The 14568-nt window shown below is 38.2% G+C and overlaps 1 protein-coding gene across 1 annotated transcript in view; it reads left to right on the plus strand.

Annotated features, from left to right (window-relative positions):
* LOC108256453 (contactin-associated protein-like 2) overlaps positions 1–13170 on the plus strand; it is a 133883-nt gene extending 120713 nt beyond the window's left edge. Inside the window, exons 20-24 of the mRNA XM_017453351.3 lie at positions 243–376; positions 4871–4964; positions 6706–6936; positions 8026–8094; positions 8242–13170. Of these exons, the coding sequence (XP_017308840.1) occupies positions 243–376; positions 4871–4964; positions 6706–6936; positions 8026–8094; positions 8242–8441 (728 nt within the window). The 3' untranslated portion in view covers positions 8442–13170. The remainder of the gene's footprint in view (positions 1–242; positions 377–4870; positions 4965–6705; positions 6937–8025; positions 8095–8241) is intronic.
* The last annotated feature ends 1398 nt before the right edge of the window (positions 13171–14568 follow it).

The following is a 14568-nucleotide window of genomic DNA, read 5'->3' on the forward strand; positions in this document are numbered from 1 at the left end:
AATTCAGACATGCAAAACTGAACAAGCAGTGTATTTTGATCATGTGATAGATGCATGACAACACAGGGGATTAAATGTTACTTTAAAGCATATTTAAGACGATCACCAAGTATGGTGTACTTGGAAATTACTTTTCTACATAATGCATATTGGTTCATCATAACATTCTGTGTATTTCTATTTTTTATTCTACTGTCCTTTACAATGGTCTCCACTCATCCATTGCACTCTTTCTCCCTCAGGTACCCTGCAGCTGCGTTATAACCTCGGAGGTCTGCATGAGCCCTTCGCCATTGATCTTGACCAACGCAATTTAGCCAACGGACAGCCACATAATGTCAACCTAACTCGGACAGAGCGAGAAATAAACGTCCAGGTGAGAGTAGAAAATGTGTGATTACGAACGGCCTGTAGAAACATCTTTCCCATTTTTCCCATTTTCACCACGAGGAAGCCAAGTGGGCCTGTAAATTCATACAGTAATCCCATTATTATGATTGTGTGCCCCTTTTGGAAAGTTAGCCCTTTATTATTATTAATTTATAATAGTCACGCTTCGCTTCAAATTGGTATATAAAGAGGTTGAATTGCATCCTTGGGGATAAAGGAAGTTAATAACATTTTAAATGTAATTTAAAATGTTAAAAAGTCTGGACTATGTGTTCCCCGAGGCGAAGTGTATTTATGATTCATGAATCAGCCAGGAATTATTCAAACTCTCTGGCTCTTGAAAAGATTGAAGCTGCTCACTGTGTTTCATCTGTCTTAGGCCTGGCAATTAGCTCGCTCCGAAAAAAGTTTTAAAAAAAAAAAAAAAAAAAGCTGAAAGCAATTCCTGGGGCTTTCACGATGGCGTTTTAGTCTGAAACAGGCCATGATTTGCGTGAAAAATCATGCGGACCCGGAAGCACACCGCTGTACTAAACCTGGAACCAGAACCGGAACACAAAGAGGTCAACTGTTGCACATAATAGCACCAAAATATACAGTGCCCTCCATTAATATTGGCACCCTTGGTAAATATAAGCAAAGAAGACTGTGAAAAATTGTCTTTATTGTTTAACCTTTTGATCTTTTGTTTAAAAAAAATTTTTTAAACTCACAAAAATACTCCGCTCTCATGGATATCAAACAATTGCAAACGACACAGATTTATCAAAAAAAAAAAAAAACTTTGTTAATTATAGGTGCGCAACAATTATTGGCACCCTTTTAGTCAATACTTTGTGCTGCCAAGGAGGACAGGGTGACACAGTCTTGTTGTTAGTATTGTGAAAATTCAAGTGGTTAATATCAGTATCCATACACTAACATCAGTGGTCAAGTTGTACAATAGAAAAATAAATAGGAGGGACTGTGTGTATAGTCAGTGGTATTGAGGGTTGGAGAACACAAAATCTAACAACACAGAGGGAAACACTTTGAGCCAGTTAGTCAGCAAGACAACTAATGTGATTCCCTAATTAATGTGCGATATTACATATTTACATTTACTCTGATCTTTTACTGAATAATATAGTTGTTTAAATATAGTTGGTTCAAATAGCTGGGTTGTTTTGTTTTTTAAAGCCAGGCATGCTGTGCTGTTAAACACTGCACAGCTTTACCGATTAAAAACATGCACTTACACCAAGGTTGCCAGATTGTGCCTCACACTTTGGGATAATTATTGTTCTGAAACAGTGCTGATATATGGCATTTAGATCAATTTCCCATAATTTGAGTTTATACTGAATTGAAAAGATTAATTCATCGTTCATCTTCAGTAATATATCCTGGTCGGGGTTGCAGTGGCTTCAGGGCTTGTACCAGGAACACTGGGGTCAAGGCAGGAATACACCCTAGATAGGATGCCATCATCCACACACACATTTGCACACAATGTAGTACTTTAACGCCTTTATGTAAGACCTTACATTAAAGATGCATTGATATGCAGTGTCTGTGTGATTTCTGTGTTAAAAAGGTTTGACCAGGGCAGAGTGTGAGTTCAGTGCTGCTCCAGCAGAGGGAGCCCTGGGACATTAACAGCAATAAAAACAGCATGTTTGCCACTAGGGGCAAACACTATCATCATGAGTGTGAGGCAGAGATGGTCATGTGAGACCAGTGTGTACTAATAACTTAATACTCTGTATTAACAACTTAATACAGGTTAAAGTTTGATGCTGTACATACAGAAACATGTTTTTTCCATCATGAAACACCCACCATATTTTCACCCAATCCAAGATGGCAGCTTGTTATTTTGTCATTGCTGTTTATTTATTATTTCCTGTTTGCTTTGTTGTGTGTTTGGGCAGGATGGATGCCACAATCCTGGTTTTGAATTTGAAAGCTCTCGAATTTTTAGGTGATTCAGTCTTGGACGTTGTGTTTATTTTGGTGAACCTCAGTTGGTTGGCGTGTGCTCCCTTGGGACTCAGTGTGGTGTCACACCTGTGGTTGTACCTGGCTCAGGCTGTCAAGCTTGTGTGATTGTGTGAGCCTATAGTTTTTAAGTTTATGAACTTGTTTTTGTTTGGGATCTGGATCTTAATCTGGCTGTTTTTGTTACGTTGTGTACGGGCACCGGTCCCTGGGCCTGGCAGTGAGGGAGGGCGGCCTCGCAACAGGTGTCAGTTTTTCGAACCTGTGTGTGAAGGACACAGCATTTTTTCCCTGCACATCTTTGCAACTTTGGACCAGAGCCCCCTAACAAGGGCTTGTTTGTTGTTGCTTCGCTGGTGCCATTTGCCATTGCATCTTTATTAGAACTGGCTGCTCAATCTCGCAACTTGGCCTTTTAATCGACGGTGTGCTGGAGATCCCGGTCAATTGCGAAGGAGTTTCAGTACGTGCTTTGCTTTTCTTTGCTTTTCTTTTCTTTGCTATTTGGACTTTGTGGCTGAGGACTTCTTGGAGCACAATGTGGTGTTTAACTGCTGAATGTATGCTCTTTTTGAGTTTATTCTTTTGGACACCTTGTCAAGTTTACAGTAGTGACAGCGGGTATGCCTCTGGTCTACTATTATTGTGCAGTTCCTCATCTGTAAATTTTGATAGCTGGACACATTATGGACTCTCTACTAACATTGTCATTTCTGAACAATATTATCGGATGTTGTACCTTTTGAATTGTATGTATTCTGATCTTACGAGACGTGCTTTAACCAGGGAAGGAAATGATTGTATTATTGAAAAGATTTTCTTGTTTGGGGGCCGATGATTAAAATTAGAGCAAGTAATCCAGTCAAACGAAGGAGATTAATAGTTCTAATGCTAATAATGTCTGGGAATGTATCACCAAATCTCACACTGCTTCAAATTTCTCTACTCTTATTGAATTAAAATCAAAGTCGGGACTGGGTTTTATTCATCTAAATATTCGTAGTCTGTTGCCTAAATTGGATATGGTGTATGTTTGGGCTGCAAATACAAACGCCGATGTTATAGTCATATCTGAATCTTGGCTAAATAAATCTATCTCAGACAAAGACGTTAGTATTACAGGTTATAAGGTATTTAGAGCAGACTAAAAAGGGGTGGGGGGTAGCAATTTATGTCGGAGAACATTTTGAGACAACACTCGCCTCTTTGAATGCTTCGTACCATGGTGCTCTGAGATTTATAACTGATTGTAAAGTTTCAACACACCCTTGTGAACTGTACAAAAGAGTTGCTTGACGTTCTTTGAATATTCGAAGAAAAATGCATTGGTATTTATCGATATGTAAAGCTGTATTGGGTTGTCTGCCCTCTTATCTTTTGTTGTTTTATTAAACGGAAATTGCCTGGCAATTACTCATTACATTCTCAATCAAGTTACAATCTTTGTGTGCCCCTTGTCAGAACTGACAAGTTTTGGTAAAACTTCCTTCAGATATGCCGCCACTTTCGGATTGGAATCTTCTCCAGACAGAGATGAAGCTACAAAACGTCTTAGAGTCGTTTTTTAAATTCTACTACGTAACCTAGAGAGTGAATTAATGGTGTGTAAATGTTTTTAACTGGTTGTATGTTTTATGTTGGATTTAGTATAAAGGTAAATAAGAATAAATTAATTAATTAATTTCTATACAAGCAAAAACTGCAATACTCACTTACAGTCTACAGTGGCAACACTTTATTATAAGGTCCACAAAAAGAAAAAAAAGAAAAACAAGATTAAAAGCAAAACTGTGGCATATGATAATGACTTTAAAGGTGATATTAGAACACTGAAAATAAACTATCAGAGTTTATCAAACTATCACAGCTGTTGTTTTACTCATCAGCACGTTTTTGCCAGTTAGATTTGATCATACAATAGCGCTGTGGTAATAACTATATTATCTTATGCCATTTAAAAAGCATATTTTTTTTATCTAAAACAAATGATCATATTTGATATGGTTTTCTGTAAGAACATTGTTTAATTTATGGAAGATTGTTTATTTATGGAAGAAGTCTCCAGAGTCACATGGTGCTTATGGTTTCTTGGTAAGGTGACAATTGGAGTGGGGTTTTTTTTTTTGTTTGTTTGTTTGTTTTTTCTGCCATAGTAACTTCAATAGAAATAAGAAAGTGAGGCTGGTGAAGGAATGAATTTTATAGCTGCTATAGTGTAAGTGATAACAGGAACTAACTTGTTTTCCAGACTTTCTACAACATTAAATGTAACTACAAATGGATAAAAAAGTGTCATTTCTTAATGAATAAAAAGTTCTAGTTGTTGGCAAATTGCTTTGCAACATGCTGTTGTATGAAAGTAATCAACTTCTGGGTTCACACCACCTTGTTGTTGATTATTGTCCTATATTCCCTATTATCTTCCTTTCCTTATTTACGGACCTTATAGTATAGTATTACCACAAATACTATGATGTATTCTTCTGATTTCTTCCTCTAGTTGGATCATTATCCTTCAGTCAGCTATACCCTGCCTAAAGCATCTGATACTCAGTTCACCCTGGTCAAAACCCTCTTCCTAGGAAAGGTCTATGGTAAGCGTTTTCCCTTCCTATACTAAAGGGCCCAATTAACCTATACTCCTGTACAGGTGTGGCCGGTGTAGTGAAGGGTCCAGTCTGACTCTGAGCCCAACACCAAAAACTGTTTATATCTCATCAGTTATCACAAATGAATTCAATCAATTTTATCCAGTTAACCTAATCAACATGATTCATCTACAGTCTAAGTCCAATTGTTCATCAATAAGTCTAAAATCGTCTGTTCATATTGGTTGAAAGCAGTAGAGAAGATAAAGCTACGCACAGAGGAGTAACTCAGTCGGATTAATCCAGTCTGCCCGAAAAATGTGATATCATTCATATGATATCAACCGTGATGAGCAGAACAGCATCTCAGAATGCATTACACATTGAACTTTGAGACATATGGGTTGCAGCAGCAGAAGACCACATTGTATTGCAGTCCTACCTTTACACCTGTAGGAACAGCTAGTAAGAATCTGGTTCTGAATTTGGATCTGGATCTGAATTGGCCTCCATAACTGCATCCATTAAATCAGTGACCTTTTCAAATCAGGCCTTGAGGATCACAACAAAAAGTACTGACTTTTACAAAGCACAGACACTGGAGACTCGTTCATAAAGGTTAACCGTCTCCTAAAAGAATACTTCACCATAGTGACCATTATACTTTTTGTGTTATTACTATAGAACCAACAATGTATTAGCATAAGAGAATTAATATAAACCTGTGGTTTGCCTGCCAGCTAGAACTGCTGTCAGAGCTACGAGTGTTGATTTTTCTTGTCGCTGTTGGCGTCGTGCCTTTCTTATATCATTGGCAAATTAGATTTAGAGACTCCAGATTCATGATATAGTTGTGGCCAGTGTCCAGGTTTCCCCCCAGCTCAGTCTGTAAATAAGATTTTAATGCATGAAAACACACACACATACACACACACACACACACACACACACACTGCATCCAGCATGTTGTTCAAGTAACATTGTGTTTTTATTGTGTGTAAGTAACAGTACTGATGCCTCAAAATAATAGAGTTCATTGACTTTTATTGATGGATAGACAAAAGTATCCATTTCATTACCGCTAAATAATTTGCTGCTTTATCCGTGGGATTTGTGACAGAAGAGCGTGTGTTAGACGTTTTTAAATGAATTTTTTAATTTCATTCTTTAAATTCTTTCACCTAGACTTCAGACTTCAGGTGACTTTATGCGCTCACCTTATTAGGTACTCATTCATGAAAGTCTATGGTCAGATGAAATATTTATTGGATCCAATATATATATATATTGGATTTTCACACAAAACAGTCTCTAGAGTAACTCAAATAAACACTCTTTACAACGCTGGTGAGCAGAAAGCCTTCGCAAGATGCCTAATCCACTAGACTTTGAGGCAGATGAGCCACAACAGCAGAAGACCATAACCTAACAGCCAAGAACAAGAATCTGAGGGTACAGTGGGCACACTGCTGCCATGTTGGCTGGCTGGCTAATTGCATAAATGAGCAGGTGTTCCCATTAAAGTGACCAGGCCAGTGTGTGTACATTTCTTTAAAGGTACAAATGAAAATGCAATGAGTAAAAAGTCTATATGTAATTAAGGGACTTTTCCTTCATACTCAGGTGAAGTACAGCTCTGCTAATATGCTGATTGAGTATAAACATACAGTTAGTAATATACTTTCCACCTCTGCTTGGGTTGTACAATAAGCACTGTACTTACGATTCCGCTCCTCTCTTTGTGCAGAAACTGGTCCCATTGACCCAGTGCTGATAGAAAAGTATAACACTCCTGGCTTTGTAGGCTGCCTATCCCGAGTGCAGTTTAACAGCATCTCTCCTCTGAAAGCAGCTCTTCGCTCACAGCTCTCTCTGCCAGTGTCACACCAAGGCAAACTGTCCGAGTCCAACTGTGGCTCATCACCCCTCACCATCTCACCGATGTCAGCCTCCACTGACCCCTGGCACTTGGATGGAGGTAAAGAATGCGACGGCTGAGGTACAACCCCAATTCTAAAAAAAAAAAAGGTGGGACGCTGTGTAAAATGTAAATAAAAACAGAATGCAATGATTTGCAAATTTTCATAAACCCGTTTATTATTCACAATAGGAAACTGAGTAAATGTGCCATTTTAAGAGAAAAAAAATAAGGTAATTTTGAATTTGATGGCCACAACAAATTACAGTGAGGAACATTGTTCTGAAATTGTTCCACAAATTGTAGGCGCAGTTTTTCGCAGATTGGTGAACTTCTGTCCATCTTTACTTCTGAAAGACTCCGCCTCTCTAAGATCATCTTTTCATACCCAATCGTTTTACTGACCTGTTGCCAATTAACCTCCAGCTCTTTCTTTTTAGTAACACTTACTTTCCAGCATTTTGTTGCCCCCGAACCAAAAACGTTTCCCAATGTTTCCTCAGTTTAAACATTTGATATGTTTTCTATGTTCTTTTGTGAATAACATATGGGTTCAGGAAATTTGCAAATTATTGCATTCTGGTTTTATTTACATTTTACCCAGCTTCCCAACTTTTTTGGAATTGGGGTTGTAGAATTACTACCTGCAAATAATAAGAAAACAGCTATTTGTGTCATTATTTTGTGTATATGTACTGTATGTGCTATGTGTACATGCTGCTTATGTAATATTCTTAAAGTGCGTGCCACAGAGATTTAGTAATTTTATTGTAATGATTGGTTTGTGATGCCCGATATGTAATTTGTAATTATTCTGAATGATGTTCTTACATTTAGTAACTTACTCCTCCTCTAATGCATATTATTGATTTCTGTATTTATTTCTTCCCTAATGAATGAAACTTATAATTAATCAAACTTATAATCAAATCAACCACCCCCCCCCCCCCCCCCCCCCAACTGATTATAGGGGTCTTCCAAAAAATGTTTTATTAGATTTTTCTCCCAACTTCAATATTATGGGCTATTTTGTGTACATTCATGACTATTCAGTCCATTTCAGTTCCAGGATATAACATTATAAAATGTGATAAACAATTTAAGGGGGTGAATACTTACACAAGGCACTGTACCTAATGCTTCCTCTAGGTGCTGACCTGTTCAATGAAGAGATAGTCATACCAGATGGGGTGAACAGGAATTCAGCAGTAATCGGAGGTATGAAGTACTGAGATTTTATTAGAGTTTGTGCGTACATAGCTTCTCGTTTTCAGAATAAATGGATGATCTGTGTTTTGTCTCTGTTTTACCTGTTAATGACTAATTGCTAAATCGACATTTCCATATTCTCTGTTCTTAATCTAGGCATCATTGCAGTGGTCATCTTCACCATCCTGTGCATTCTGTTGTTCCTGATACGCTACATGTTCCGACACAAGGGAACATACCACACCAACGAGTCCAAAGAAGTCAAACGCTCTGAATCAGCTGACACAGCCATCATCACCTCTGAGCCCAACTTCACAGAGACCATTGATGAAAACAAGAAGGAGTGGTTTATCTAAGACATGTTAGCTGGGGAGCGTACACACACTCTCAGTAAGCAACAAGAAAGTGGGAGGAGTCTCAGAACTGAGTTGAGAAGCTGAACTGTATGCACTGGATGGCTGGTCTCTGTCGTGGTTGGATGATTGAGGAGTGCTTTACATATTAATTGTAAATTGTGTGAACAAAACAAGACACTGATTCGCCATTTTGTTTTTTGTTTGGTTCTTATTCATATAAATCATTTTTATTACTTCCATTTTTACCCCTTAAACAGTTTTTTCGTAAATGCCTCAATGTGTGGCAGTCAGGGGTGCTGGGAGAACTCCCCGACTGTTAATGTGATTACAGCAAACTAACTCTTTTGCCTTCATGAACGTGGCCTTCTACAGCTGACCCTCACAAACTCTAAATTATGTCACAATCAGGTCTACTAAATTACTAGATATATTTGCAGCAAATTATGGGGTTAAATCGGCCTCCATCACCGAAAGTTCAAGTACAGCCCGATTTGCCTGGAATTGTTCAGTAACGAGTCTTGTAGTTTCGGGTGGCAAAGATGATCAAATTCATAGCTTTGTTTTGCTGGAAGCATAGTGTAGACAGGTAGAATAGACTGGTAACACCGGCGAAAAGAATAAAGAACAAAGGCGGCATCAGGGAGCCAAAAATCTAAACCAGAGAAGCATTCAAGGAGGATGCAGAGAAAAGTCAAAGATTATCAAATAGCTCAAAACATTTCGATCAGGTATGCAGTGCAAAATACTATCAGGAGGAACATAGAACTTAGCTGACATTCATTCGCAACATGTTCATTGCCATGATTATGTCACATTTTACATACAACTTTTCCAGTTTTAATTCTATCAGTAGCATCCGCTTGGTTGTCACATCATAGCAAATACATAATGGCAGGGAAGCAAAAAAAAAAAACAGGTTTTAAAACTCCAAATTAGAACAAACAATTTCAATCTAATAGGCACATCTTTTCTGGCACATTAACTATTAGATAGTAATGATGTCTATTAACATGTTTAGAAATAACCTGCCCTATGGAATGACAGGCTGCTGTCTAATATAAACTGATCTATAAGCTGACAGAACCTAATGGCAGTTGTTATTGTTCTTTCGGCTGCTCCCGGTTGTCTGAATATTGGTCTGCAAATTTGATTTGGCACAGGTTTTACGCCGGATGCCCTTCATGACACAACCCTCCCATTTCATCCGGGCTTGGGACTGGCACTGAGTGCAACCCAATGGCTGGGTTGGTTCCCTGCCCAGGAATCGATCCCGGGCCGCGGAGTAGGGCTAAAACATTAAGTGTTAATCACTTGGCTCACTGCTCTCCTATAACCAAAGACGGAAATAGGTGCAGCCAAAGGTTGAATACGTGATTTAATTTATGATTTATATATCTGACTTCGTTTAAATAGTTATCTGACTCCAAAAGATAGATCTTCTAGTTAGTGCTGGAAGTAGAATACCTCAGTGTTCCGATTATATTTAGTCTAAAGCAGTTTCATGCTAAGCTTTCATTATAAAAAGACATTCCTACGTCAGAGGCTTTTATATAACCTGTAATAAACAATAAATTTTGTTAGCTCAGAGGTTTATATCGACGTGCAAGCCTAGGCCTTTCCTATTTACTTGTCAGAGGTCGATTTTAACGTGTCTAACATACTACTATATGTTATATAATAACCATATAAATACGGTCACGCACATTTAATGCAACATACTTCCTTACAAAAGAACCACTGTATACTTAGAGATGGATATAACGAATGGGTTTATTGTACAAACACAAATGAACGATATACAGAAAACAGAAACAAAGAAAACTTACAAAGTTGATGGTCAGCGTCATGGACATAGGATGAGTGATGCTAATAGTATTAATGGCATAAAGGCAGCCTCTAATGTTATAAGCCCCTTCCTTGATGTTACGAGCCCCTCTCTATGTTACAAGCCCACCTTTCTTATATACCCCTGAGCCTCTTTGAAATGTATAGTGACCAAGACACCAAATGGGAATGAACCGATGTGTTTCATGGCAGGATGGAACCCAGCTGCTTAGGAACCATATGTTAATTAAGTTCCTGAGAATGGGTCGGTGGGATCAAAAGGAAAAATATCCCCTAATGCATACCAGGGGTGCCCGCGTGTCTGTCTGTCTATCTGTGTGTGGAGAAAGAGCACGTATTACAACATATATTGTAAATGTTGTTTCCTACCGTGCATCCGGAAAGTATTCACAGCGCTTCACTTTTTCCACATTTTATGATGTTACAGCCTTATTCCAAAATGGATTCAATTCATTATTCTCCTCAAAATTCTACAAACAACACCCCATAATGACAACGTGAAAGAAGTTTGTTTGAAATCTTTGCAAATTTATTAAAAATAAAAAACAAAAAAGCACATACTATTGCTTATAGAATTTTGAGGAAAATAATTAATTTAATCCATGTTAATGAAGACGGTTGTTATTTTGCCTGTCACAGACCTTTGCGCGGCCCGGGGCTAATGCATCCCTTGGGGCCCCAATTATTTGCCAGTTATATTCCATCAACTGCTAAATCAAATGTGCAATCAAAGAACCGTAAAGACTAAAGGCACATCGTACTCCGTAAACAACAAATATGCCAAAATGCTCAAACAGTTAGCGCATAGTGAACACTTGCATTAAATTTGTTGATCAAATAAAAATAAAGAGAAATACAGAGAGCATATCATCAACCCATATAGGCTAAAAATAATCCACATAAATTAAACAATGGTATCGAGTAATAATTTTACAAATCAGAAACAGCCCAGCAAATAAAATTAATTAAATCTCACTCAGCACTTAAAGGACTTCTTCCTGCTTCTCCTCAAAGAGAATACCTCGATTAAATAGTTAAAATCAAGTTGGCGCAGAATGTTGTACTCACTTGACATCACTGGCAAACAGTCCAGCCTTTGTCCATGCATTGATGTCCTCAGTCTATTTTTTATAAGCGCCAATTTTGAACCCCCTGATTCAGAAGTGTTTGCCGAAGGAGGGGGCATATCATCATCCAGGTGGATGCTACACACTGGTGTTGGTTGAGAAGATAACCCCCTATACAATGTAAAGCGCTTTGAGTGCCTAGAAAAGAAAAGAATTTCACGGTGCTGTAATGTACAAGTGACAAAAAAAAAAGGCTTTTATTTTCTTAAGACTGAAATTAAAAATGAAGATTCTTAAGACTCCAGTAGATTACTGAATAGACTATAATTGTGACAACATAACTACACAAACAAACGATTAAGTATAATCGATTGAGTATAAAATGACAGTTGTATTTCTTGAGTTTCTCATTTCAGGAATGTTCACAATAGGTAGCGCTGGCTGTGGACTTTGCCACGGGATTTTGCTACTGAAAGATCTTACGCATGGCCTGGGAGGCTGTCTTGTTGGCCTCAGACAGGAACATCTTGGGGGGTCTTGGGGGGTCGTCGCGTCAATCTCTAGCAGGGGCTTTGCAGGTGAGACTGCCTCTTGGGTCTTAGACTGGAGCTATGGAGTTGAGGTCACCACACTGAACTCCGGCTGGAGCTCCGCAGGGGAAACCGCCTCGTAGGTCTCAGGCTAGAGCTCTGGAGATACGGTCACCACTTTGACCTCTGGCTAGAGCTCGGCAGGGGAGACAACCTCGTGGGTCTCCGGCTGGAGCTATGGAGTCGAGGTCGCCACGTTGACCTGTGGCTGGAGCTCGGCAGGGAAGACCACCTAGTGAACCTCAGGCAGGAGATCTGGAGAGGAAACCACCTTGTAGTAGGTGGTGAACGGCTTTGCAGGTTTGTTCATCGAAAAAATCATCCAGGTTGGGGGTTGTACTCAAGACTCCCAAACTCCTTTATCAATAGTCACATAAACTCAGCTACGTTGTTAAGTCCATTGGATTCTGTACTGGCCAGACGCTCTGCCCAGTGGTGGGCTTGGTCAACAAGCTGGGACAGTATGATCGCCAGCCACTGTCTCTGGTCAGGCTTGGGGTGCGCCAGGCTCAAAAAATATTATTGGCAGTCAAACAGAAAATACTCAGGGTAGCCAAAAAATCTATTGAAAAGGCTCTGGGGGACATATTAGTCTGGGCAACAGTAATAAGTCTCAGCTTATATTATAAACTCAATTTCCCTTAATCAAGATTTTCATCTATATTGCCTTTTTTCCCCAAACCGACTTTTATGACAAGCGCCTCAGTTCGGCTGAGCGATTGACATGTTGGAATCTTACTGTAGTTAGTTGGCTAGTTAACTTTTGCTCACACGGACGGTTTCCCAAAGAGAGACAGTTGAGGAGGCAAAGGGAAGTAGCTGTAAGAAGGGAAGGCGTTTCTGCAAGTGAGTCCCTCATGCTATGCAGTGAGCACTTCAAGCCAGAGGACTTTGAAAGGACAGGTCAGACTGTCAGGATTAAAGATGGAGATAAACCATCTGTCTTCAGTTTCCCCACTTATCTTCAAACAGCAGGTGTATCGATAGGCTATAATGAATTAATAGTATGTCATCAAATCGTGGCTCGTTATTATTATTATTATTATCATTATTATTATTATTATTAGCTATTACAAATGTATTATTATTATTATTATTATTATTATCATCATCATCATCATCATCATCACATAAATGTTTTTACCACTGTACCTGTAAATGTTTTTTCCGGATCCATAAATGGTTATCTTACAATTATCTTTGTAACTGTCTGTTTTGGAGTATATCTATCTTTTTATTGTTAATAAAATCTAAAAAGCAGACTGACTGCCAATGTCTCACTATTTCATTTGTACTTGCTGATTTTGTTCCATTTTGGTACAATGATGGTCAATTATTAATACTTAAACACACACTATTTTGATTTTTGATTTTTTTTTTTTCTATATTTAAAAATGAACAAGCTTTGTTAACAGAATTCTGACCTGGATCATAAGAAAAGCTAAAAGATGAGGGTGACGACAGAAAAATCCATTTCCACAATGAAATATAAAACTTTAGGCACATTTCATGGACATTAAATTATATTACATTACAGATGTCTCGGCATTTATTAACCAAGAAAAATAAGCCAAATCTATGCTTGACAAGTGTGAGTTTTCACAATTATTCATGACAATGAAGAATTTTGGCGGACACACTGGCATATCACAGTAACGGGCCAAAGCGGCCAATGCAGCGTCTATATATGTCTATGTTGTTATGGTTTTGGGGAACAGAAGAATCTATTCCACAGCAAACACACAATCTTTCTATATTGTACATGACACAGATATCCGCACATCACAGTAGTGTGCCATCATGGTGAAAATTAATCATACAGTAGGTATAAATATATGATTTTTTTTTATTGGTGGCATCGTTATCTGTGCATTTTCTATTGGTGCATCGGGTTGGTTTGGATGTGAATTATTGAGATGGGTTACATGTGCAGAAAACAGTGACATTAGAGCTAGGATTGTGCTTACGATCATGATATTCAGCACACTCAATCAGCCTCATTTATCAAGCTGGATACAAAAGAATGTGTACATGGATTGTATTGGCATTTACACAAGAAATGTGGTGTTCATGAATCTCCACTTAGTTTGCAAAAACATTCCTATGACAGCTCAAGATTGTGTACACAGCTAATTTGCAATCAAAAAATATGCACAAGTGTTACACCAACACTGAATGAGTATAAGCTTATCAACCCCATATGCATTGCTTATTTGATACCATAAAAGTGATACCTAAATACTTACCTAAACCTACACTTGTCAGAGTTGATAAACAGTATGTTTTTAACTCTACCTGGAATTAAATATTATGAACACCACATTGGTGAATCACAAAGTTACTTTAAGCACTATGTGGAGTTCTTTAATGTTCATTTCTGCTGTTATTGACATTAAAAACATGGCAATTTAACTATTAATTACAATGGGGTTATATTTCTGGTTGCCAAATAGCAGATCGATAAGCTGGAAGCTTATCAAAATGCAAAATGTTCATATAAGAAGACTCGTAAAGAAGTAATGTGAACCTTGCTTGATCAGCTTCAAATCATATAGACCATATGACCAAAAGTATGTGGACGCCTAAGTATTGAACATCCCGTTCCAAAACCAGGGGCATTAATAT

The sequence above is a fragment of the Ictalurus punctatus genome, chromosome 23, assembly GCF_001660625.3.
Source record: "Ictalurus punctatus breed USDA103 chromosome 23, Coco_2.0, whole genome shotgun sequence".
Classification (NCBI taxonomy): Eukaryota; Metazoa; Chordata; class Actinopteri; order Siluriformes; family Ictaluridae; genus Ictalurus; species Ictalurus punctatus.